General features: G+C 36.5%; 4 protein-coding genes across 12 annotated transcripts; 2 read left to right on the forward strand and 2 right to left on the reverse strand.

Moving 5' to 3' along the window:
* Positions 1–485: 485 nt before the first annotated feature.
* On the reverse strand, positions 486–4,741 carry LOC147545495 (uncharacterized). 2 transcript variants are annotated; one of them, XM_086638093.1, is made up of 5 exons: positions 4,405–4,741; positions 3,240–3,292; positions 2,825–3,168; positions 1,920–1,991; positions 486–1,536 (listed from the first exon to the last, which is right to left on the reverse strand). In XM_086638093.1, the coding sequence occupies exons 2-5, from the start codon at positions 3,283–3,285 to the stop codon at positions 805–807; spliced, it is 1,194 nt and encodes a 397-aa protein (XP_086494219.1). In that variant the 5' UTR covers positions 3,286–3,292; positions 4,405–4,741; the 3' UTR covers positions 486–804. The 2 variants fall into 2 exon arrangements, with proteins under 2 accessions (XP_086494219.1, XP_086494220.1); XM_086638094.1 differs by lacking the exon at positions 4,405–4,741 and having other exon boundaries at positions 3,240–4,392.
* A 5,852-nt stretch (positions 4,742–10,593) lies between these two features.
* Positions 10,594–12,701, forward strand: LOC147545496 (large ribosomal subunit protein uL14x/uL14z/uL14y). The gene is made up of 4 exons (XM_086637473.1): positions 10,594–10,809; positions 10,917–11,201; positions 12,182–12,223; positions 12,424–12,701. Exons 1-4 carry the CDS (start codon positions 10,800–10,802, stop codon positions 12,504–12,506), a joined length of 420 nt encoding a protein of 139 aa, XP_086493599.1. The 5' UTR covers positions 10,594–10,799; the 3' UTR covers positions 12,507–12,701.
* An 887-nt stretch (positions 12,702–13,588) lies between these two features.
* Positions 13,589–19,430, forward strand: LOC147545497 (uncharacterized). 8 transcript variants are annotated; one of them, XM_086634512.1, is made up of 5 exons: positions 13,589–16,184; positions 17,433–17,628; positions 18,173–18,707; positions 18,874–18,988; positions 19,127–19,430. In XM_086634512.1, exon 1 carries the CDS (start codon positions 13,907–13,909, stop codon positions 16,109–16,111), a length of 2,205 nt encoding a protein of 734 aa, XP_086490638.1. In that variant the 5' UTR covers positions 13,589–13,906; the 3' UTR covers positions 16,112–16,184; positions 17,433–17,628; positions 18,173–18,707; positions 18,874–18,988; positions 19,127–19,430. The 8 variants fall into 8 exon arrangements, with proteins under 8 accessions (XP_086490638.1, XP_086490640.1, XP_086490639.1 ...); XM_086634514.1 differs by having other exon boundaries at positions 18,177–18,707; XM_086634509.1 differs by having other exon boundaries at positions 13,651–16,184; positions 17,306–17,628.
* Positions 19,431–19,466: 36 nt separating this feature from the next.
* On the reverse strand, positions 19,467–21,337 carry LOC147545498 (F-box protein At4g19940-like). Its single transcript, XM_086634517.1, has 2 exons — positions 20,001–21,337; positions 19,467–19,898 (listed from the first exon to the last, which is right to left on the reverse strand). Exons 1-2 carry the CDS (start codon positions 21,213–21,215, stop codon positions 19,707–19,709), a joined length of 1,407 nt encoding a protein of 468 aa, XP_086490643.1. The 5' UTR covers positions 21,216–21,337; the 3' UTR covers positions 19,467–19,706.
* Between the last annotated feature and the right edge of the window lie 4,563 nt (positions 21,338–25,900).

Consider the following 25,900-nt stretch of genomic DNA (forward strand, 5'->3'; position numbering starts at 1 on the left):
TCTAGCCCCATGAGGCTGTAGTTGTGCTATTGAGAGCGGAATAAGTTGGCGATTATAGAGCCGGTTTGCACAAAAAATGAGAAGACTTGATCAATCTTCATGGTCCCTGTTGAATCAGTTTAGAAGAACGAGAAAGACGATGAATAAGAACTTTTGAGAGATGAATGAGAACTTTAGAGAGAGAAACGAAGCAAGAAGTCGCAGCAACAGGCAACAGCCAGCAAACGTAGAGAGAGAAACATAGCAAGAAGAGGGCTAGAAGATGAAGTGAATTTGCAGTTATATTTTTCCCCAGTCGACCCGGCTAGTCCCTATTTCCTATTTTTCGAGCATAGATCAAGAGTTGCTGTTGCATTGAATGAAGACTTTTTGAAGCTTAATCAATTAACAAAACCTTAAAGTATTCTTACGTGCGTTCAAACTGACTGTACATGGACAACACATAAATCAGTTCGAAAATCACTAAGGAGCAGCACAAAATTATGTAAGCAAGTAGCCAGAAAGTTCATAATGAGCTCGATCCCCAAGCAGTGCAAAATTACATAGGCAAGTAACACAATGAAACCAATTCCATAGCTGTGCAAAATTACAAAGACAGGTAGCCAAAATGGTCACAATGAACTCAATTCCATAGCTGTGACCTACTAGCCGAGATGATCAAGTGATAATGTTTTTGGTTCATAACATCTGTATTCAAGATAGCTATATAGTTCTAATCAATCATAAAAGCAAAAAGATTTCTATACGCAGATATTTTTGACTTGGTTTTAGTTTAGGTATCTGTACATACGAGCAGCAACAGAGTTATTCAATTAAGATCTCAGCTAGTAGTTCAACGAGCTTTACTTTTCTATACTCCCCCAAACCTGTCACACCGAGTGATTTAGCAAGTTCCCGCAACTGAGATACTGTGTACATGTTCAGGTCAACAGGTTTCGTATCCATTTCTCTATTTATCTCATTTTCAGATTCATGCTTATCAATGGAGTTCAATATACAGCCCATAGTTGTATCTTCGGCGGTAAACCCTCGCAGCTTCAAAAGTTCAGTAGAAGCCACAACAGGAATTTTCGGCTCCGCTGGTTCTTTCTTAACAATATTATACGCCTTTTTTTCTTGTGACTTCAAAAATGCTTTATAATCATTTGAAATTTTCTGACTTCTCCTAGTGGGTTCTTGGCCCTCCATTTGATTCTTCTTGTGCTTCCCTGTCCCTTTTGATTTTGAGAATGAGGTAGAACAAAGCTTCTTCACCTTGAGAGCTGCACTTGGTTTCTGAACAATCATATCGCTCTTCGTCGACTTGACATCCATGTGTTGTGGACTTAGAAGCCGGACTCCACGGGAAATAGCCTTTCCGGAATTAGTAGGAAATGACTCTTGGGCCTCAAAGATCTCTGACTTGATTCGACCATTAGTTCTCTGCCTTGGCAACTTCATATACGGTGTTAAACTGATATCTTTGGAAGTACTCGGGCTTCCAAGTTCTTCGTTCTCAACCTTTACGGACTTCATTAGAATTTTATCCATGTGTTTCTGCAATCAGATAATTTTAAATTAAAAATTTCAGTAGCAGCAGTAACAATAGAATTTAGGAATTTCATTTTTGAATGGTAGATCTCGACTCTGCTAACAAGACAACACGTGGTATGTGGGTATCCTTGGATATTCTGACATATTAATGCAACACACTCTTTTACCATCAGACGACCCCAAACTATCCTATCATACCAATGCTGTTGATATACATATAGAAGCTGATTTACCTTCAAAACCTGAAGGCCACTCTTTCTTTCAGGTGCATCACTCGGTCTCATGCCCTATTCATTACTTAAAGTAAAAAAGAGCTACCCAATTAAATGACTTATTTTACTTCCAGCTTCCAAGACATTCAGATACGATATTCGAAAAATGCATACCTGTTCATCAAGATCAGCAGAACGGTTCTCAATTACAGAAGATGAAGGTTTAGTAAGATCCTCAGACGTTACCTGTGCATGCAAATTCCATAGACCATAGTTAGAGAAACCATTAAGCCAAAGGACTGTAACTTTATTTTACTTGTCAGAGGCATTTTTATTGATTTGCAGATCATAAAACAGATGGAAGGTTTAATACATGAGGCTCATTAAGCACTGAGAACAGTTAACCTCGAAGTATTATTTCATAACAGCATAACATGGCAAGGTTCATATAATTTCTTGATATTCTTTGTGGTGTTGTGCTACCTCCTATCCGGAGGTCACTAATCTATTCATACACAATGTTACGGAACTATAATGCACCTAGTCTTGGGTAATGGGTTCTAGGTTTCACAGTAATCCAATTTCTAGTGTCAATGAGTGATGAATGCTATTATCATCTTGTTTCCAGAGAGAACAAGAGAAACTGAATAAGATATACATAGTTAACCAAACTATCCGAAAGAACACAAAACCTACTCTCGAACTCAATTTGTCATATTTGACTTCAAATTCATATTTGTCATATAGTAAACCCTTTCAGGAGAAACTGCACCATGGCATAAAAAAATTAGCTTAAGCTAATGAAAGCATTGAAGATCAAAACCAGAAATCCAAAATGTCATGAAAAAACACAAAGATGAACCACTTTAGAAAGCCAAAGTTTGAAAGAAAAATTATATTAAACTGACTAGGGAGAGCATAAGTGGAACTCTCATGTCATTAAGAATATATAGGGTACAAGAAGATGTAGCTAGTTAGGTCGATTAAAATATACTTCCAGCACAAACAAAATAGGGGTTAACTAGACTAATCTAAGAAGTGGAGGAGAAAGAGCAACATATGAGTTCTCAGAAACAAACCTGTTCATGTTTATCTTGATTTCTGAGTAAAGCCTCTACAATCTCGTGAATTCTTTTTTGAGGTTCTTTGCTAGTATATGATTGGATGTCTTTACAGTTACTATCCTCTGTATGATTGTCTTCCAAACTGCTTTTTGATTTAAGTTTGTGAATTTGCTCTCGTAACCCTTTACAGCATATGTCAAACCATTCTTTGTATTTATTTTTCTCAGCCCACTCTAACTGGGTTTTAAGGATGAATAGATCTCCTTCTAGTTCTTCAATTTCACTCTCCGCCTTCTTTGTCAATCTCCTAAGTACTTCAATACAACACTTCTCGTTTAAAGCATCTTCCCCCATCACATCTATAACAGATCAAAACACGAGGTAAGAAAACCATCTCTCCATCGACATTACTTGTATAACACTAAATTACCTGGCCAGGCGTTTATGTGGAAAATATGTTCCAAGCCGTATTCCATGTGTTATCTGTTTTTTGATGCATAAAATTGGTAATTATTCAACAAGAAGAATAGGAAGTATTACTATAGATACCCTTGACAGCTAATAAGATGCATTTCTTCAACAATTAACTAAAACAAATCCTCGTATTAAAAATCATTACTAGATGGAGTCAACCAAAAAGTAAAACAAGAACCTTCACTAGATGATAGACTGGCTACACATCTCAGTTCATGACTTAAAAAAAAAATTCATCCCGCAATGCTAATGATAAGGTAAAAGTTGCAGTGATAATATCTTAAAACATTCATGAAAATACAAATGCATTGTAACTTAGTTGTAACGTTATCATAGTAGTAGGAAGAAACTGAGACTACTTATACCACATTAGATCAAATTTGTGATAGATATAGTTTCAAATTGGAACGGAATTTTAGCAGGATGTAGTTCTTTCTTTTCTTTCTTGTCCCTGAGGGCCTCTATATTATTATACATGGAGAGAATACCAGTATCGCTTATTCGCTTGCCTAAACTGTTATATGTGCTGTCACCGGGCAGTTGTATACTCTAGTAGGATGTAACATATAAACGGTGCACGAGACAATTTTAATGTTTTTAGGTGACAAATATTACATGCAAGAAATTAAATGACCTAAATATTTAAGCCCAAATGACCTAAATATTTCGAGGAAGTACTTTAGTGTCGAATCTTCTACCTTACCAACTGTTTAGGGCACTAAGGATATCCCACTACATTAAATTTCTTAGTAGAGAAACACCAAAACTTGACATTTCTTATGAAAAGACAAAACAAACAAGAATTTCATAATAGCATCTAACAATTCGTGATTATTAATCTCTTAATCAAGACTAAGAAACTAGCAACAAAAATTTCATAAATGCAACTTCTTGCAATGAATAATAACATCTAATCACTTCTAAAACCAAGGTATTTAACACATTGAAGGTCAAAAACACATTGTGAAACAAGAAATGAAGTGAAACAAGAATTGAAGTTATGGAACTAAAATCAAGATTAAGAACATTAGAACTAAACATGAAAAATGAGCTGAAAATAGAACTAAAATGTGATTTAAGAAGTAGCTTGAAGGATTAAACCTAGAGTCAGAACAATGTACCTTCTTTGGATTACAAATTAAGAAATGAACAAGAATAACAGAAGAGATTTCTTGAGCTCCGGTTCCTTCTTCAGCAAGATTTCTAGGGTTTCGTAAACGAACAATGAGTAAACTCAAGATAGAGAGAGAAAAAGAGAGAGGTATGTCAGTTTTAATGAAAGCGTAGGGAAGTCGGTAAAGAATGAAAGTGACGAGTTTCAGAGAAAGCCAGAGTTTTTGACCGGGGAAATGGTAAAATTAGTAAATAATGTCACAATACAAGGGTAATTATTTAAGCACGAAGCTTTGAAATTGACTTACTATGGAAGGCTGTGTATATTTACAGCTGAAGCTCGCTACGAAATTTCCCGTGTCATTGAATAGTAGTATCAAATATATGTTGTCGTAATAATACCTGGTCTTTGTGAAGTCATGTCTACCCCTCCCATTATGACACAAACAAACATAAAATCAAAATATTATTTCATGGCCTATTTCATAGGGTAATTTGATCTTTACTATTTTGCACATACATTTTTTTTTTTTGTTGAACTATTTTGCACATACATGATTGTTCTTTAACAAGATATTATACTTGGATCAAAATAAAGGGGAGGGGTGGGGCATTTTATTCCAATGTAAAAAGATCATGGGTCCACGCGAGGGATGACTTAACCAGTTGGATATTGACTTTGATGTAAAATAACAAGTGGAAGGGTGTATGCTGTGAAATTCAAAGTAAAATACGTTAGATCAAATACGTTAGATCTTACGTGATTGTGGTTGAAATGTGGTGACAATGACGGTGGAGATACAGAGATGGGGTTTAAGATGTGATAGAGATACAATGGTAGTAACAGTGATCGAGTTTTGTGGTTTGAAGGGATGATATTGTGTTGACGGAGGTACAATGTTGTGGTAAAGTGTGTAGAGATTATGTTGAGGTGGAATTAGATAATGTGAAAAAAGAGAATATGCACAAGTAAATTTTGTGTGTTTACATATTAAACATAAATATACATGATTTTGAAGTCGAAAAAAAATATTAAACTTCCAAAGAAACCCAAAATTTCTATCGTAAGTAAAGTTAAATTTTCATTTTACCAACTAGAATAAGTCGAACTTCCAACAAAAAATGACTCAAATAAGTAAAAGAAAATGCTTATTTTTATGTTGAAGTGCACCTAAGACTTTTTTATGCTCCATATAAGTAAACAATATATACTCTTGGCATATAAAAAGGTTGGAACAGGAAAAAAAACACATAAAAATGGTTCATTGTTTCATATCTCCAAAATTTCATCAAAAAATAAAAAATCTCCAAAAGTGGACTGTTGCAATTCTTTTTTCTTTTTTCTTTTTTACTATTGCAAACTTATTCAACAATATTGGGGAAAGAAGAGTGAAGCTTCCGTGTAAGAGATTCAACACAATTTCTTTTAGTGAAATGTTACTGGACAGTAGTGGTGGTCAATTTATCGTACTTTCGCATTACGTTGTAGGTCTACAACCTATCGGGTGTGACTAGGCGCATACCCCTTTTGTTCGTTTTTATTTCTTCAAGGTGTATGGACGGGAGAAAATGCATTACGTAGTGATTAGATACGATGTATTACGTATGGCTCAGAGAGTTGTAATTTTTTTTTTGCAACCAGAGAGCTTTACCTGTATGAGCAACTGTTTATTCTCTGATTTTAAATAATTTTGAGTAGTTATTATAAATATTGGGCGAAATACTCCCAACAACTATTAAAACAGTTGGTTCGATATCTCTTTATGCCGTTGATCGACTTTGTTCGCGCAAATACATGTATGACTTGCAACAGAAAAAAAAATACTTGTATGGCAAGTTTATGAGACGTAACATGGTATAATCCGTGTCATACTTAGTTTATATTGTGTCGTTTCAATTATTTATAAGGAGCCACGTGAAATATGTTTTTTTATGGAGTTAATTCTTATATGGCCCCCTACTTTGTGACCAACTTCCTTTATGGCCCCCTTTTTTTCGTAAATTCAAATATGACCCCCTATTTTCAGGTAAATGTCATTACTACCCTTCCTAATTCTAAATTTAACACATTAAAACAATATTATTTCCACCTCACCCCTCTCTCCCTCCACCTCATCTCACCCTACACCTCACCCTACACCTCACCCTACACCTCACCCTTCTCTCTCTCTCTCTCTCTCTCCAATTCACCTCTCTCTCTCCAACTCACCTCTCTCTCTCTCCAACTCACCCCTTTCTTCTCCGGTGAGGTGGCCGGTCGGAAAATTTTCCGGCCGGCCACCTTCAAAATTAAAAAAAAATAAAAATTCTCTCTCCCCTCTCTCTAATTTTTTTTTTTAATCTCTCACCTCCCTCTCTCTCTAAAACTCCGGCGAAGGGGGTTTCCCTTCGCCGGAGGATCTGTTAAAAAAAAAAATTAGAGAGAGAGAGGAGAGAGAAATTTTTTTTTCTTTTTTTTTTTAATTTTGAAGGTGGCCGGCCGAAAAATTTTCCGGCCGGCCACCTCACCGGAGAAGAAAGGGGTGAGTTGGAGAGAGAGAGAGAGGTGAGTTGTAGAGAGAGAGAGGTGAATTGGAGAGAGAGAGAGAAGGGTGAGGTGTAGGGTGAGGTGTAGGGTGAGATGAGGTGTAGGGTGAGATGAGGTGGAGGGAGAGAGGGGTGAGGTGGAAATAATTTTGTTTTAATGTTTTAAATTTAGAATTAGGAAGGGTAGTAATGACATTTACTTGAAAATAGGGGGTCATATTTGAATTTACGAAAAAAAGGGGGCCATAAAGGAAGCTGGTCACAAAGTAGGGGGCCATATAAGAATTAACTCTTTTTTATGAGATGTCAAGTGAAATATGTTGTGATCCTAAAATTTCAAACACGACATGCCACAAGCGATATCTTTGTGATGACAATGACAATATCACTAGGAACAACCCCGACATGCTGGATTGGGGCCGCTCCAAATGGATAATCCTGGGACTGGGCTCGAACCCCAATTATGACAGTTGCATCTCCATCTGTTAAAATCGGGGTTGATCCCCTATAAAAGGAGATCTACCCCATTTTTTTCATTATTATTTCTCTAATTTTTTTAGTTTATTTAACAAAAAAGAACTGTAGAATAGTTTTAATTTTAAAATTTATATTTGGAACTAATAAATAAAAGGGAAATTTTAAAAGGCCCCCCGTTTTTGTTAAAAGGCCTCCCCGCTAAAAGCGCCTCTCATTATAACCCATTTGGTTATAGGGCCCCCTCTACAAAAGAGCACCTCCTTCATCAATATTTGACCTAACGGCAAAGTTAACGCCGTTAGGTCAAACTTAACCCAAGACCGGTGATGTGGACCACGCCACATCATCATCTTCTCCGGCAGGGTCGCCGGTCGGCCAAACTTCCGGCCGGCGACCTTGCCGGAGAAGGTGATGATGTGGCGTGGTCAAATGATGTGGGTGAAATACATCTTTAAAGGGGTTTTTTTTCACCCATTCAAAGAGGGGGCCCTTTAACCAAGCTAAGTCAAAGGTTTTTTACCAAGTCAACGAAACCATGGGGAGGCCTTTTAACAAAAACGGGGAGGCCTTTTAAAATCTCCCTAAATAAAAATCTCACCCACTTATATAACACACATATATAATTTAGAGTTAATTCTTATATGGCCCCTACTTTGTGACCAACTTCCTTTATGGCCCTTTTTTTTTCGTAAATTCAAATATGACCCCCTATTTTCAGGTAAATGTCATTACTACCCTTCCTAATTCTAAAGTTAACACATTAAAACAATATTATTTCCACCTCACCCCTCTCTCCCTCCACCATATCTCACCCTACACCTCACCCTTATCTCTCTCTCCAATTCACCTCTCTCTCTCCAACTCACCTCTCTTTCTCTCTCCAACTCACCCCTTTTTTCTCCGGTGAGGTGGCCGGCCGGAAAATTTTCCGGCCGGCCACCTTCAAAATTAAAAAAAAATAAAAATTCTCTCTCCTCTCTCTCTAATTTTATATTTTTTTTTAATCTCTCACCTCTCTCTCTCTCTAAAACTCCGGCGAAGGGAAACCCCCTTCGTCGGAGTTTTAGAGAGAGAGAGGTGAGAGATTAAAAAAAAAAAATTAGAGAGAGAGAGGAGAGAGAAATTTTTTTTTCTTTTTTTTTTAAATTTTGAAGGTGGCCGGCCGGAAAATTTTCCGGCCAGCCACCTCACCGGAGAAGAAAGGGGTGAGTTGGAGAGAGAGAGAGGTGAGTTGTAGAGAGAGAGAGAGGTGAATTGGAGAGAGAGAGAGAAGGGTGAGGTGTAGGGTGAGATGAGGTGTAGGGTGAGATGAGGTGGAGGGAGAGAGGGGTGAGGTGGAAATAATTTTGTTTTAATGTTTTAAATTTAGGGGGGTAGTGGTTGGGGATTTGGAGGGACATTGCCATGTCCCTCCAAATCCTATGTTATTGGTTGGGGACATTTTAAATGTCCCCAAATGTCTGTGTTATTGGTTGGGGACATTTAAAATGTCTCAAAATGTCCGTGTTATTCGTTTGAGACATTTCAAATGTCCTGAAATGTCTGTGGTATTCGTTAGAGACACGAAATTACGGACATTTCAAGACAAATTGGTTTTGGAGACATGTGAGGACATTTTAGTGTAAATTTGGAGAGCTTTTGGAGAGAAAATGTCTTTCAAAATATGGAAGACACTTGCGGACATTTCATTAAGAAATATAAAAATAATTATTATTATCAAATTAGATTAAATAATTTATAATAAATAATATATAAAAATATTAATTATTATAATACTTTATTATAGTAATAATGATATTATTGCCATTACTATATTATACTATTATTATATTATTATAATATTATCTTATTATTATATTATTATACTATATTATTATTATCTTATTATATGTTACTATATTATTGTATTATTATTATATTATATTATTACTATATTATATTATTATTATTATATTATAGTAATAATGATATTATTATCATATTACTATATTATATTATTATTATCCTATTATTATTACATTATTTTCTTATATTACTATATTATTGTATTATTATTATTATATTATTGTATTATTATTATTATTATTATTATTATTATATTTTATAATATTATCTTATTATATTACTATGTTATATTATTATTATCTTATTATATGTTAATTACTATATTATTGTATTATTATATTATTATATGTTATATTATTATTATCATATTACTATATTATATTATTATTATATATATATATATATATATATATTAGTATACTATATAAAATAATACATATTTACCAATTGTCCATCAATGTTCACAGATATCTACGGATGGCTACCAAAGTCGAAAAATATATTTTCGAAATAATGGTACAATTATTTTTATTTCATATGATTAAACGATAATGATAAAATTAAATAAATAAATGTCCACTAATTGTCCATAAATGTCCTCAGATATCCACAGACGTCCACAAAACTCGAAAAATATATTTTTAAAATATGAGTACAAATATATTATTTTGTATGGTTAGACAATAATGATAATACTAAAATAATAAATGCATACCAATTGTCATCCATGATGAGATAATAATAATAATAATAATAATAATAATAATAATAATAATAATAATAATAATAATAATAATAATAATAATAATAATAATAATAATATCCACTACACATTTTGTCCATGGATTCAATATGTTGAAATGTCTCCAAAACATTTTGTCTATAAACCAAATGTCTTGAAATGTCCATAAAGACTTTTTGTCCATGAATCAAATGTCTTAAAATGTCTATAAAGACCTTTTGTCTACAGACAAATGTCTCGAAATGTCTTAAAATGTCTCGAAATGTCTACGAGACATTTTGTCCACGAATGTCCTCCTAAATCCCTATCCACTACCCCCCCCTTAGAATTAGGAAGGGTAGTAATGACATTTACCTGAAAATAGGGGGTCATATTTGAATTTACGAAAAGAAGGGGACCATAAAGGAAGCTGGTCACAAAGTAGGGGGCCATATAAGAATTAACTCTATAATTTAGGATTGAGATCTCATGTCAGGAGATTTTTTTTTTTTTTTTTATGTGGGCTCATGTCAGGAGATTGATATTAGAATTGAAAATGTCTAGCCCTCCCGAAATTCAGAGTCCGAACCTCATGCAGCGCGGTTGCTGTGGGAAGAAAAAATATTTTGGGTGTAACTAGTAAACATCTATCTCAACAGGAAAAAGTAATTTGGTTGTAACAAGTAAACAATGGGGTGTAAATATGAACGTCTGTTCGTGTTTACGTTTTAGAACACCAGCAAACCCTAGAAAGCATTAGAACAGAGAAGAGGCGATCCCTGCAAACCTCCTTCATCTATCAGCTTTCTCAACAAAGATTAATCAAAATCCGAGATGGCCAAGCGTATTCCATCTTTCTCTCTCCCTTTAAGGGTTTTGTTTTGTTTGTTGAAGATTTTACAATTAGATCACTTGATTGATAAACTTGTTTATTGATTGCCATTTTTGCAGGTCGTGGAGGAACAGCAGGAAGCAAGTTTAGAATGTCATTAGGTCTTCCAGTAGCAGCAACAGTTAACTGTGCTGATAATACTGGAGCTAAGAATCTATACATAATTTCAGTTAAGGGTATTAAAGGTCGTCTAAATAGATTACCATCAGCTTGTGTTGGAGATATGGTTATGGCTACTGTTAAAAAAGGAAAACCTGATTTAAGAAAGAAGGTCATGCCTGCTGTTATTGTTAGGCAACGAAAAGCTTGGCGCCGAAAGGATGGTGTTTTCATGTACTTTGAAGGTAATTTTAATTTCTTCTCCTCTACTTGTACAATTTTTCATAATTTTTCTGATTCAGCCCTAATTGAAGATTTTGTAGAAAAGAAGAGAGAATAAGTTATAAATTTTCCCAATTTGTTATTAGGGTTTGTTTTGGGTATAAATATCCTTATATCCATTTGGTTTATCTCATTAGTACATGAATCATAATAGGCATGTTGTTATGGAAATGGGTTTTTATCTATGACCCCCAAGACATAATATTTCATCATTGTGTGGTGTGTGATATATCTTATTATCGAACAAGTTGTCTGGAAACCATTTATTTAGTATAGGGTTCTAATTCTACAGATCAGTAATGAAATGTGTTTTTTTTCGTTCTAGGTGTCAATGTTTGGACTCGATACTTCTAATGCATTTTGATATGTATAACCACTACCAGTAAAATGGAATAGTGTATCGGGCTATAGAAGATCATGTTCATGACCTTGTCATGGAACTTACCTTAGACATTGTACCTCAGGACTACCTTCTAGTGCTCTCTTGGTGCTTTATCGAAAAACATTTATATGTAGTTGTCAACTTGTTTAGAACAGGTCCGAGTCAAACAACAATGATTCAAAGCTTCCCTTTGGACCACCTGACCCTACGAGTGAATAAGAAGTTGAGAACCTTCTAGCATTAGCACGCGAGTGTATGTGCATAATTGAGTGAGATATATGAATTCAATGTTGTCATTTTGTGGATTATCTTCAATTTGTTTTGGTGTTATGTTGATTTGTAAGTAGAATACTACTAGAAACAATCCCGTGGTTAAAAAAGCAGTTGGAATCGGCTGGCCATCCGCGTTAATGAAAGCTAGTGGTTGTGATGTAAGACTGCGTGATAGAGTTTGTTATATGGAAGTAGGAAAAAATTAATTACGTAGCTCATGTGGTTTCACGTAATTTACACCATTACGCCTAATCATCCTGATGTTTCTGCTGGACCTTCTCTTTTCAGATAATGCCGGAGTTATAGTGAACCCAAAGGGAGAAATGAAAGGTAAGACATTTTCTATACTAGTTAGCTAAATAGTATAATAACTTCAAAATGTGAAAAACACAACACAATGATAATCTGTAAACTATCCATATCGATGTTGTTATTGATTCTTCGTGGTGAATGTGGTGTGTTTCGAGTAACAAATTATCTGTCATTAAATTCCAACCCTCATAGTTTGCTTGCCGTGTTTATAATTTCAGGATCTGCAATTACTGGACCCATCGGTAAAGAATGTGCTGATCTATGGCCAAGGATTGCGAGTGCAGCCAACGCCATTGTTTAAGACTTGAATCATCATCTTCCTTTAACTTTCCTAGTTATAGTAGTGAAGTTTTTTTTTTTTTTTTTTTTGCTTTAATTTTCTTAGGAAGACTTTCTTGTTACAAGATAGAGCTAGTGTTACAGGGATTGTATACCTTGAAGGATATCAGTTTCGTTTTATGACAAGAATCACTCTATGGGTGTGGTTTTTGTAGAAGTTGGTCTCTTGACAGTTGAGAGCTTGTTTTTTTGTCGATATCATGCTCTATAAGTCCGATAAAACCCTGAATTTTAGTGTGAATAGGCTAGTTTGATAAAACATTTGGCTGAAACATGAAGTAATCTTTTGTTGCATCACACATGGAAATGAGTTACTTGATGTGCAAGGAGAATTAACATGTCATGCTTATTTCCCTTCGACGTGAACTATAAAAAGTTCCTCCAAGCCAAGTTGACACATGTTTGTGAGAGAGATTTTTCCTTTAGCTTTCTTTCACATAGGGGATCTTCCCTATGTAATGAGAGAAACTTCCTTTGCAGTTGGATAATATGGAGAAAAAGATAGGAGCGAGATGGTGGTGGTAACAATGGTGATGGTGCCATGGCGATTGGTAGATTGCTGATGAAGTCGAACATGGATGGGTTTTTTTGGAAAAAGAAGAAAAGATAAGGGGAAGATGTTTTTGATGAGATGTTGGAAACGGAATGTTAAACTAATCTTATAAATTAGGGTTGATTCCATTTTGTCCCCTAACTGTGACTAATTCACCTAATTGACATCTTAAAAACAACCTTCTCTCCTCTACCATAATTTCTAGAGCACACTCATCTTGGAGTGGGCTTACTTCTCAGATGCTTTCAACAGTCATGTGTTCCGCACTTAGCTACCCAACTATTAGATAACTGGTACACTATAGGTGCGTCCTACCCGATCCTCTCGTCCAATTCTCTCTCTGCAATCAACCATGAAAATGAGAGAAAGTTGAAGAAAATATACAGTAAATGAAGTTGACTAACACAAAATTGAAAAATGCGAGAGAGCAAGGCGTAACTTCAGTCAACCACGAAACACAAGAAAACACATTGAAGAAGGTATCAGTAATTGAAGTTGACTAACACAAAATTGCAAAATACGAGTGATCAGAGGGTATAAAACTTCGAATTTCATTTTATAGCTAGTCATTTTAGGGGAGTCATATTGTGGAATTGAATATCTTTAGGGGTCCAAATTGGAAATAAACGGAATATGGTGGATGTGTATAACGGCTCACTCAGGCGCCAGTGCCAATAAGTTCCCGACTAAAATCCTCTAGACGAAACTTTCTTCTTTCTCTCGTAATCAAAATTTCAAATTCCCCAAATCGTTAAAGCTCAGATTTTTAGGTTATAAAATTGGTTTACTCGTCAAATCTTATACTACAAATGAAAACAATAAAACCACTCATAATCAATTGCCGCCATTTCCAACTCCACTCTCATGGAGAAACCCATCTTCGTTACTCTCTCTCTACTCTATCTTCAAATTTTACACCTTCTAATACCCCATCAAACGAGTTTGAAATCCGTATTAGATCTCTTTGTGAACAACCCAATTCTCAATTCACTAAAGCAATTGCTCTCATTGATGAATCAATTATTTCAGGTTCTATACCTTCTGCTTCAGTTTATAATTTCCTTATTGAAACCCTAGCTAAGTCAAGGAAGTACAATTTGTCTCTTTCAGTGTATAATCGAATGACCCATGTTCGATTATTTCCAAATTATAGTTCTTTGTGTGCTTTAGTTTTATGTTTTTCAAATACCCATAACCTAGAATCTGCATTTGGAGTTATTGGGTTGATCATTAAACGCGGGTACACTGTTAATCTGTTAATGTGGAATGTGATTCTAAGAGCTCTGTGTCAAAAAGGTGAGGTTTTTAGGGCACTTTCGCTATTTCGAGAAATGGGGAGGAATAATACTTCTCCTGATGTTATTACTTATAATACATTAATCAATGGGCTTTGCAAGGAAAAGAAGGTGGAAGAGGCATCAGAGTTGCTAGTTGAGATGATTAAGGTGAATTGTTATCCTAATTTAATAACTTATTCTACTTTAATTGATGGTCTTTGCAAGATTAATCAAGTAGATAAAGCAACCTATCTGTTTGATGAAATGCTCAAGAGAGGTCTTGGTGCAGATGTTGTTATATATAGTACTCTTATAGATGGTCTATGTAGTTGCGGGAATGTTGATAAGGCGAAAGAGCTCTTTGACGAGATGTTGGAAAAGGGAATTTCACCGAACGTGGTAACTTATACTTGTTTGATTCATGGTTTTTGCAATTCAAGCCGTTGGCAAGAAGCTACTGCATTGTTAAATTCTATGGTGAAATGTGGGATTCATGCAGATGTTATTACTTATACGAGTATGATCGATGGGCTCTGTAAAGATGAAAGCTTTACTCAAGCTATGAAAATTTTGAGATTGATGAAGGAGAGGGGTGAAGAGCCGAGTACTGTAACTTATAACATTCTAATTAATGGATTATGTAAGGCAAGTAAAGTTAGTGAAGCTTTTGAGCTTTTGGAGGAGATGATTGAAAAGAAGAAGTTTCCTGATGTGATGACTTATAATGCGATAATGAGAGGATTATGCGGTATTGGGAAACTCGATGAGGCAATTGAGCTTCTGAATGCAATGGTAATGGGTAAATATTATGTTGAGCCAGATGGCATGACTTATAATATGCTCATCCAAGGGCTTTGCGATCAACATCGTCTAGATGAAGCTGTATCGGTTTATCAAAAGATGTCCGTGAGAGGAGATCTCTGTAATTTGGTGACTTATAATGTGCTAATTAGTGCATTTGTAAAGGCACAACATGTTGAAAAGGCTATGGATTTTTGGAACGAGCTACATGACTTGGGGTTTCTCCCAAATGAGTTCACCTATAGTATTATGATAAGTGGGCTTTGCAAAATGAAAATGGTAGATGTTGCGGAAGAACTTCTACACGAAATGAAATGTCATGGACATATTCCTACTTTGCTCGAATATAACTCGTTGCTTGCAGCTTTCTGTAAGAACCGTAAGCTTGAAGTTGCGCAGAAGTTGTTCGAAGAAATGAGGGATGGAAGACTTTGTGAACCAGACGTGGTCTCTTATAATATCTTGATTAATGGTATCCTCAAATCAGGCGATCTTCAAGCTGCGAAAGAGTTGCTAGCGGACATGCTTCAAAAGGGTTTGGATCCTGACAGGATAACCTTCACCACTTTAATAAATAAGTTCTCAAAATTAGGGGAAATGAAAGAAGCCGAGAAACTATTAAGGAGCATGGTTTCCCGTGGACTTTCACCGGATGCGTTTGTATATGATTCCTTACTGAATGGCTATATAGACAAAGGTGAAACAAAAGAAGTCACGTCCTTGCTTCATAAAATGGCAAAGGAAGGAGTTGTTCTCGATATGAAGTTAACTTCTACTATATTGAATAGTTTTTGCCTAGATAGCGATAATCCTGAGTTTATGGAGTTATTGCCAACCTTTTCACCAGACATTTCTATACAGCAAAATATCTCCTGTTCTGAGTTGTTGAAGAGATTAGACAAACTTCACCCCGGGCTTCAAGTACAAGCTGCTTGATATGTATGAATAATAGCTACTAGACAAACTTTTCGGAGTTCTTCCAAACAGCACCTTATTAAAATAATACACGGTAACTATATCAACTTTATTTGTCTTTCATTACTTTTGCCTGCGTGAATGTTTTCCACTTTTTGACTTTAACTTGAGTACAAATAGTTTTGTTATTATTTTGTACAAAATAAATTTTTAGTTGCGTTCTAAAATGAGCAATTAAGTGTAAAATAAGCAGTAAAAAAATCTGTTGATGTAAATTGTAATGTGCTTGTGCTTGGGTGGTAAAGATAATCCGAAATGATAATCCGAAATGTCAATCCATACTTTCCATCTCCTCTCCCTTTGGACAGTTGGACTGGAGAAGGAATAGTTCGAACACTAATACGTAATAGCTGGTTTTAAGGCTTGGAGGTACCCAAAAAAGATCAGCATGGAGTAGAGAACAACCCCTTTGGGTAGACAGCCAAAGGAGGGTAGATGTGCTTACCTTGTGCAAATCAGACTCCAACAATGACACGCAGGGTAGGACCATGGTTCAAAATGAACGACAATCACACATGTGTCAAACCCTAGTCCGTGACCCAGTAGCCACATCAATACTAGAAGACCTGCACAAAAGAATGAATTAAATTTTGCTGGTGTTCATGCATAAGATAAATATCACTTGTCTGTCAAGCTATCCAATTTTTTCCCGAGTTTAACAAGAATTCGCAGCTATTGGTTTTTGAATGCTTTGGGACTCTTATATGAAAGTAATGTTATTACTGAGGTGGATCCATGTTCAGGTCAACCAGGAACAAGGATTCATTACTTGTTTCTCATACATCTACTGATTTCAGTCCAACTCAGTTAAGTGGTGGAGTTGCGTTTGTTATACTTACTCTTAAAAGCTAAGTAGTTGGGACCAGCCGATCCACCCAAATAACTCGTGGATTGGGTAGGAGGCGGGAGTAGACCGAGCCGATCCCTGGACGACCCTTCGAGTCAAGTCGTATTATTACCTCTGATATATGCTTCCGTTCTTACAGATGACATTTTTCTAATCAATATTGACGTAATGATGATCTATTGAATGGTACCTGTGATGCTAAAAGTAGTTATGTTAGTTAAGCTCAACTGTACTGCAATCGTTTCTGGGAATATAGATACAGGAGCGACTTTTTTCCTTTCATTAGAATTGATCATAAATGTTTGCAGTCGCAGGAGATCAATTTTGTGACCACATCAATAACCAGATAATGCTTCACAATTATTAACACTTCATATCGGGAAACTCCCAGATGCTTCTTTACCACTAAATTCACCTTCCTTTTCATCTCATCAGACTAGTAGCAAAGATTCCTTATCGAGCGTCGCAGCTGTTAGTGCAAAGAAGACATTGTGAAAGAGACTAAGAGAGATTCAAAGGGGTCAGCTTCTTCTCGGCTCTGCAGTAAATGCCCTCGACGAGTATACTCGCCCTACAGATAATTGCCTGCTACTTTGGACAGTGTGCTAGTTCAACATCACCTCAAGCGAAGGTGAATTTATATGTGATTTACTAGTTTTCCAGTTTCTCTAAAGTATCAGTACTAGACCTTGATTTTTAATGATACAAAATTTGAAACTCTCAGTTTAGACAAGAGTTTAAGATATTGAGTAAGCAACTATTTGTTAAAGAACAGTATAGAAGGATCAGATAACTGGCGTTTACTTCGCCTTGTCATGTTTTAGGTCTGGTTATTAGTTCTCTCAATTTTCTCAAGATAATCAGCATCAGACCATTTCTTTTTTAATTTTAGAGACTTTCCTTTAGGACCCTTTTATCTTAGAAGCTTAACTTTGGCTCAATGGGTTATTATAAGAGAAACCAAATATGAACACTAAATCTGATATGGTTGGAAGCACGAATTTTGAGTAAAAAGACTATCAAAACTTCTTCTGTTTACTTTAGTGTTGGTTCTTATAGTCACCATTTTGGACATTGTGATTGAATCTTGTGTACGGAGTGGGAGTCCAAGAATTTATATGCTTATCTGGGATATCATGGTTAGCAAGTGATTATAAAAATTGTGTTTGTGGCAGGAAGGGACCAGTGGTGTTACAGAAAACAAAGGAAAGCTGTTAGTAAGAAGAGCTGTCGATCTTTTTCTATGAGGCGATTTTCTCTTCTAATTTTGTCATGGACACATTCCTACTTTGCTCGAATATAACTCGTTGCTTGCAGCTTTCTGTAAAAACCGTAAGCTTGAAGTTGCGCAAAAGTTATTCAAGGAAATGAGGGATGGAAGACTCTGTGAACCCGATTTCGTCTCTTATAATATATTGATTAATGGCATCCTCAAATCAGGTGATCTTCAAGCTGCAAAAGAGTTGCTAGCAGATATGCTTCAAAGGGGTTTGGATCCTGACAGGATAACCTTCGCCACTTTGATAAATAAGTTCTGAAAATTAGGGGAAATGAAAGAAGCCAAGAATCTATTAAAGAGCATGGTTTCCCGTGGACTTTCACCAGATGCTTTTGTATATGATTCCTTACTGAATGGCTACATAGATGAAGGTGAAACAAAAGAAGTCATGACACTGCTCCATAAAATGGCAAAGGAAGGAGTTGTTCTTGGTACGAAGTTAACTTCTACTATATTGAATAGTTTTTGCCTCGGTAGCGATAATCCTGAATTCATGACATTGCTTTTACTTGTGGTTTTTGTTCATTATATTTTCAAGTTGCATACATTTCTTGCTTATTATAATGGCATTCTTATCTTTTCCCTTTAATCTGTAAGTTGTATTGGCTGACAATGGGAGGTTGAGACACATTGATACTATATCGCTAAGAGATTTGTGGAGTTGACAATAGCTCTCAAGGGGGAGGTCAAAGCAACTGTAACAACTGTCCTTGTAAGCAATTTTCTCATTTTCTCATATATTTATATCGTTGTTTGAGAGCTCTGTGGTTTAGTAAATCATTCTGGTGGTGTACAACTTATAAGTTTTCTTTGACTAATGTTTCGTGTTGACTATTGATCTCCTTCCCAGCTCCACAAAATGACACTGATGTCTCGAGCCGGTTCAAAACTTATTTATGAAATGTTAGATTCTTGTGGGTAACTTCCTGGTTCGATTTGTTATCAACCCATAGTTCATTCTCGTATCAACCTGGAGTTCATCTTTCTATCAAGTAGTATCAACCCAAAGTTCATTTTTCTCCCATCCTTTTGGCTGGTTAATATCACCTTTTGATTATTTGCTTAGAGAGAAAACTAGCTAGTAATAGACAATTGATCAAGATATTGTGTAATCCTTCCTTATGAAATTAAATCAATAAAGCAGAATTTGTGTTCGGATTGTTGTCGCCGGACATTTGGCTCCTGCATCATTTTTGATAAACAATGAAGAATTTACTTTCTCATAAATGTGGTAAAACTATTCTAAGAGTATCTCACTTATTCAAATTCTTTTTTGGTAAGAATCAAGTTACATGAGAAAGAATGCAAAGACAAGTTAAAAGAAGACAAATAAAGTACCAAGTTACACGAAACAAAATGACATAATTTAAAAAGAAAAGACAAATAAAGTTTCAAGGTAGAGTGAAGTTGATTCCTCTGCTAGGGTGACCTCAAAGAGCACTGTGATTGTTAAGGGACATAAGGTTTTCGGAGAAAGTAGTAGAAAAGCTACTAGGGCGTCGTGATTGAATTAAGGATGATATTCCACTTACATCAACCTTCGTCCAAGTAATCTTCTTCCAATTGTAACAATAAATAGACAGGCGTTTCACCTTCTCGCAACTCGGCTCATTCTCCAGAAGCTGAATACATGTTACAAGAATCTTATCATCTGACCCTGTGAAAGTATGAAACATGACCGTTTGACAGGTTTCCAAAACGAAAGGCAAGGTGATAAGACTTACTTCTCTCCATCTTCCGATCTTAAGAGAAGAACTAGTAGACGTTCCATTGATCTTCTCATCCTTGTCATTGTAATCACCATCTTCGTATACATACATGGTGAACATATTAAGTCTGTTCAGTTCAAGTGTCATAGCTAAATTACCATCCACTTCAAATAACTGAGCAATTGAATCGAAAGATAAAGGTTTGCCGACAAACCGAGGGGCATCAAGGATGAAATCAGGAATTGTGATTGTTCTAAACTTCTCATTTCCTACATCAAATGCAACCAAGTATACAGGACGGTACCCATTATTCCACGCCCAACGATCAAGAGAACGGTTGAACCAGTAGATAACACCATTCACATAAACATGATCATCAGTTAAAGAAATTGGTGGGACCTCTGCAATCCTTCTCCATCTATTATTATTACATTGGCGCCCAATGGTCAAAACCCCGCAAACAAAATATTCGAATGTGTTATTATCTGACTGTACGGTCAAGACACATACCAATTTGTATTCATTAGTGGCAGGATCAAAACCAAATGCGTGTTTGACTCGTTCTTCTCCCACAAGCATGGAGGATACTCGTTCTTCTCCCACAAGTATGGAGGATACATGAAACCAAGGGGATACTTGTCCAGTACTAATACTGCATACACGAGCAACATCTTTTTCGACTGCCTCAATTTGGCAGATTAAGCCATTTACAGGTTTTAAAACTTCATAGTAAGATGACGAGTCTACCTCCGTTACCTTGTCAACAACTAGTTTCAGTTTTGTATTGTCTTCTTCTTCAAACAAGAAGTCAGCTGTAATGTAGAGCTCCTTACACTTGAAGTATTTATCATCTTCATCATAAGGAGGAACAACCATAAATAGACGAGAGGGGAAGCGTGGTTTAAAACGGGTGAGGTGTAAATCCATGAAGTGTTGATCTTTTTGGATTAAGTAACACCATCTTTTACAAACAGTCTTGAAACGGGCAAGAGACTTGACAGGAACTCTGTTTAATATCTCAAATACTAACCAATCATTATCATCATTACTACTACTAGTAGTATAGCAGCCTTGTTCTTCTGTGGAACAAGTATTCTTCTCGTTTGGCTGGAGGCTCCTCATCCCATGTTTAGATTTCTTTTTTTTGAACATGGAAGAGGAGGGGTTAGACTTACAAGCACCACCAGCTCTCATCCTAATGAAACCTCTTCTAGAAATCATCCCCACCATTACCACCACCACTACCTGATTCAATTATATATACACTTAGCAAGTATTAGAAGAAAACTTATTAAAACCCTTGATTTTATTTGAGATACAGACTTCTATGAACAAGTGATCAAATTCAAGCTGCAAGTTCTAGGGTTTAGTGTGGGGGTTTTATACTTTTATTTGCAGATGAATTTTCAATCTTAAATCTCTGTTTTAGAAACTCTGGAATTTATTTATTATTTTTTTTTTTGGAAATTTAGAAACTCGGATTAGATTAAAACCCCATTGCCGCCTCACGTCACGAATGACGTCATTACATGCATGGTAAACTGGTCGGTTAGTGTGTTTGGGCTTTTGGGGGTGGCTCTATAGGTACCCACCTTTTTACTCTTGCTCCATTTTTCTCTTGGCACTCTATATATATATATATATTCTTGTTTCATTTTTCTTCTCCTGTTGCACCCCAAGCACATCTAAATTTTTTCTTGTTCTATTTTCATTTCGATTTTTCTTATTTCAAAATTTCCATCAAAATCTTTAGGTTTCTTCTGGTATATTATCATCTATAGCTTATCACATAATGATTTCTTTTCATCAAAATCCTTAGGTTTCTTCTAGTATAATATAATCTATAGCTTATCCAATCATGAAAAATTGGATAAATCCTTTAGGAGACCATTATCAGAGTGTTTAGTTTTCTTCTGGTATATTTCGCACCATATAATAATGTATGTAGATGAGGAGTAACAACATCAACAGAACTCTAAAGAAACCAATATCACCATGTAAAATGAATGAACTAACGCAATACCCCGTTTTTCATTTTGTTAAGTATTAATAATATAAAAAAAATGCTAGAAGTGCATCGGAAATGCTAGTTCCACATCAACTCGAGCGAAAGTGAGTTTATATGTGGTATATACTAGTTTTCCAATTTCTCTAAAGTAACAATGATGGATCTTAATTTTAATGATATAAAATTTAAAACTCTCTGTTTAGACAAGAATTAAGATGTTCCATAAGCACCTATTGTTAAAGAAAAATACAAAGGATAACATAACTTAATATTTTGTGTATGGAGTTCAAGAATTTATATGCTTCTGTAGGATATCATGGCTAACAATTGATGATAAAAATTGTGTTCTTGGCACAATAGGGGCAGTGATGTACAAAAAACGCAGGAGGACTAGTAGTATTGCCGATCTTTTTCCTGGAAGTTGTTATCAACATCATTATAATTTCTTTTCAGAATGGTATGTCGGGACGGGTCTAGAACCTATTAAATTCACTCCAAGATTTATAACTCATGAGTTTGTACTTATAATGAAAATCGAATTTGAGACTTTCGGATCACATAGTGAGTTTTCAATCAGTTTATTAAGTAGCAGTGAACAACAACTTAAGTTCTTATATGCGAGTTGGATTATCAAGCTAACGAGTTTTCAAGTTGATATCCAAATCATTTACAATTAGAAACTTCTAAAAATTTGGTATTAAAGTTACACTTAAGAATCAATCCCAACTTGGTAGTAACATATGCAACATTAAGTGTAAGAGGCGGTTTGGGTGATGGATGGTTTGTGAAGGAGGTTTCCAATTTTGGTTTCAAATTGGTTTTTTTGAATTATGGCGGTTTGAATGCTCATAGGCGGTTCCAATTTGGGTTTCCAAATTGGATGGTTTCTAAATTTTGGTTTCCAAAATTTGGTTCCCCCACCGGCTTATATTATAATATAAATAGGGGGTCTTGGGTCCAATCTAACCACACCAACACAAACAACAACTCTTCTTTAGAGAGCTAGAGAGAGAGCAAGAGTGAGAGAAATTTTTCATAGTTTTTGAGCGGTGTTAAATTTCTCGGTCGTCGAAGATTTAGTATAGAGGGTTATTACTATACGGTACCATCTTGGGACGAACTTGCGGATTGTGTTAGTCGTCTTCATCTATCCTTCAATAAAGATTTCTTGTTCGCCCGAGGACGTAGGCTTTAAAGCCGAACCTCGTTAAATTCTGTTCGCATATTTGATTTTGACTTAGCTTTTCGATTAATCTTCATAATCGGATCAATTTCTAGGTAGGTTCGATAGCTTCCGCGACTTTTAGTTATAACAATTGGTACCAGAGCCTTGTTGAGATTGAACGAAGAGAAGATGGGATCGAGAAGTGGTACGGTCAAATCAGGGAAATATGAGATAGAGAAGTTCAATGGGAAAAACGATTTTTCTTATTGGCGGATGCAGATGAAGAATCTGTTAATCTCGCAGAAATTACACAAGATGTTGACGGGAAAGAAACCAGGAGATATGTCAGATGAGGATTGGGAGGAGTTAGATCTCGAAGCACGGGCCACCATTATGTTGTGTCTTGAGAGGGACGTGGCGTTCCTAGTAGACGGAGAAGCAACGGCGGCGGGTGTGTGGTTAAAGCTAGAAAGCAGTTTCATGACGAAAACTTTAACGAATCGGGTCTACTTAAAATCCAAATTATTCACATGTAGAATAGAAGAGGGTTCTTCTATTCAGGAATATGTGAATAGGTTTGACAGGATTATCTCAGATTTGAAGGATATTGATGTTAAGGTTGAGGATGAGGACCAAGCCCTCATATTGTTACTTTCATTACCTAAATCCTATGAGAACCTTGTTCAAACTTTGATGCTTGTTGGTGATAGTCTAACCATGGAAGAGACGAGAAATTCGCTATTAGCGGATGACCTTCGTAAGGTTGCTACTAGCAGTATGGCGTCGGGTGGAGTAGACAAGGAACAAGCACAAGGGTTGTTTGTAACAAGGGGGAGGAGTAATGAAAGAGGAAAGGGAAAGGGCGGGAAATCTAGATCCAAATCTAGAGGCTCTTTCAAGAAAACGTGCTTTAGTTGTGGTGAGCTTGGCCACTTTAAAGCGGCTTGTCCAAAGAGAAAGTTGAAGCAAAAGAACGAAGGCTACAAGGAGAAACAAGAGATGCAAGAGGCGGGATATGTGTCAGAAGAGGCGGACGAATGTTTCTCGGTGACAGAGGTGTCTGAGAAGATCTTCGATAAGTGGATGCTTGATTCAGGGGCGTCACACCATATGTGCCCAAATAGGGAGTTGTTTACTACCTATAGGAGTATAGATGGTGGTACAGTTATACTGGGTGATGATAGTATATGTAAAACTGTGGGACTCGGAACAATACAGATCAAGATGCACGATGGAGTGGTGAGAACATTGACGGACGTAAGACACATACCCGATTTGCGGAAAAATCTAATTTCCCTTGGTGTGTTGGAGCGGAACGGCTGTAAGATAATTATAGAGAATGGCTCCATAAAAGTCGTTAAGGGTTCTTTGGTGGTAATGAGAGGTACTCGTTACGGAAATTTATACAAACTTTTGGGGACAACAATTACGGGAGATGTAGCAGTAGGAATCAGTGGAAGGGATCCAACGGCTAGTACGAGGCTTTGGCATATGCGCCTTGGGCATATGTCAGAAAAGGGTCTATCTCTGATGTGCGGGAAAGGCTTGTTGAAGGACATGAAGAAGCCTTGCATGGAGTTTTGTGAGCATTGTGTGTTCGGGAAGGCACACAGGGTGACGTTCTCTACAAGCAAGCACAGGAGCAAAGAGGTATTAGACTACGTACACACCGATGTCTGGGGACCGGCAAAGTTACCTTCCAAGGGTGGTTCCAGGTATTTTGTTACATTCGTTGATGATCATTCGAGATTTGTCTGGCTTTATTTTCTGAAGCATAAGAATGAGGTATTCAACACATTCCTGGTGTGGAAAGCAATGGTTGAGAACAAAACTGGTCGAAAGCTGAAGACGTTAAGGTCGGATAATGGGACCGAGTACACGGATGGGGCATTCAAGGAGTTTTGTAATCAAGAAGGCATTGTGAGGCACTGGACAGTAGTAAACACACCTCAGCAGAATGGAGTCGCAGAGAGATTGAACCGTACACTACTTGAGAAGGCTAGATGTATGCGCTCCAATTCGGGACTAGGCGTAGAATGGTGGGCAGAATCTGTTGCTACAGCTTGTTATATAGTGAACAGGTCTCCACATTCTTCTTTAGATGGCGGCATACCTTACGAGGTGTGGTCAGGTGAACATGCAGATTACGGGAGACTTAAGGTTTTCGGTTGTACGGCCTATTACCATGTTAAAGGTAACAAACTTGACAATAGAGCAAAGAAGGCAATTTTCTTAGGATATGCTACAGGAGTCAAGGGTTATCGGCTATGGTGTACGGAAGACAAGAAGTTTGTAATCAGCAGAGATGTGGTGTTTGATGAGTCATCTATTGTAGCTATGGCGAAAGCTACGGTGCCTAGTTGTGGTGATGTTGGGTCTACTAAAGCTCAAGTAGTGGAAGTAGAAGCCGAAGACCAACGGGTTTCTAGGAATCATGATCAGGTGGAGCATCAGGATAATACTCAGGATGAGGAAATTGATGAACCTGATCATGAGGAGGTTCAAGGGGAAGGTACACAAGTTTTACAACAACAACAGCAGGATGTTTCGGTACACACTAGGCCGAAACGGTTATATAAGCCGGTACAGAGGTTAGGGTCAGACAAACCTCTTAGGCATTACGGGCAGGCAAATTTGGTTGAATATGCACTCTCGGTGGAAGACGACGAGCCGGTCACCTTCAAACAAGCTATTACCGCGGAGGAAAGAGAGAGTTGGTTGGTTGCTATGCAAGAAGAGATG

This window comes from Eschscholzia californica, unplaced genomic scaffold (assembly GCF_041429995.1).
Source record: "Eschscholzia californica isolate CP2 unplaced genomic scaffold, dmEscCali1.0.p SCAF_4, whole genome shotgun sequence".
Classification (NCBI taxonomy): domain Eukaryota; kingdom Viridiplantae; phylum Streptophyta; class Magnoliopsida; order Ranunculales; family Papaveraceae; genus Eschscholzia; species Eschscholzia californica.

Bases quoted from the DNA above. Each gene is read 5' to 3' on its own strand.
- LOC147545495 (XM_086638093.1), bottom strand. From the start codon at position 3,285: ATGGAATACGGCTTGGAACATATTTTCCACATAAACGCCTGGCCAG. The intron at 3,169-3,239 runs GTAATTTAGTGT...GATCTGTTATAG, and splicing joins CCACATAAACGCCTGGCCAG to ATGTGATGGGGGAAGATGCT. The intron at 1,537-1,919 runs GTATGCATTTTT...ATCTGATTGCAG, and splicing joins CTGCTGATCTTGATGAACAG to AAACACATGGATAAAATTCT.
- LOC147545496 (XM_086637473.1), top strand. The intron at 11,202-12,181 runs GTAATTTTAATT...TTCTCTTTTCAG, and splicing joins TGTTTTCATGTACTTTGAAG to ATAATGCCGGAGTTATAGTG. The intron at 12,224-12,423 runs GTAAGACATTTT...TTATAATTTCAG, and splicing joins CCCAAAGGGAGAAATGAAAG to GATCTGCAATTACTGGACCC.
- LOC147545497 (XM_086634512.1), top strand. From the start codon at position 13,907: ATGAAAACAATAAAACCACTCATAATCAATTGCCGCCATTTCCAACTC.
- LOC147545498 (XM_086634517.1), bottom strand. From the start codon at position 21,215: ATGGTGGGGATGATTTCTAGAAGAGGTTTCATTAGGATGAGAGCTGGT. The intron at 19,899-20,000 runs GTAAGTCTTATC...ACATGTATTCAG, and splicing joins AGATCGGAAGATGGAGAGAA to CTTCTGGAGAATGAGCCGAG.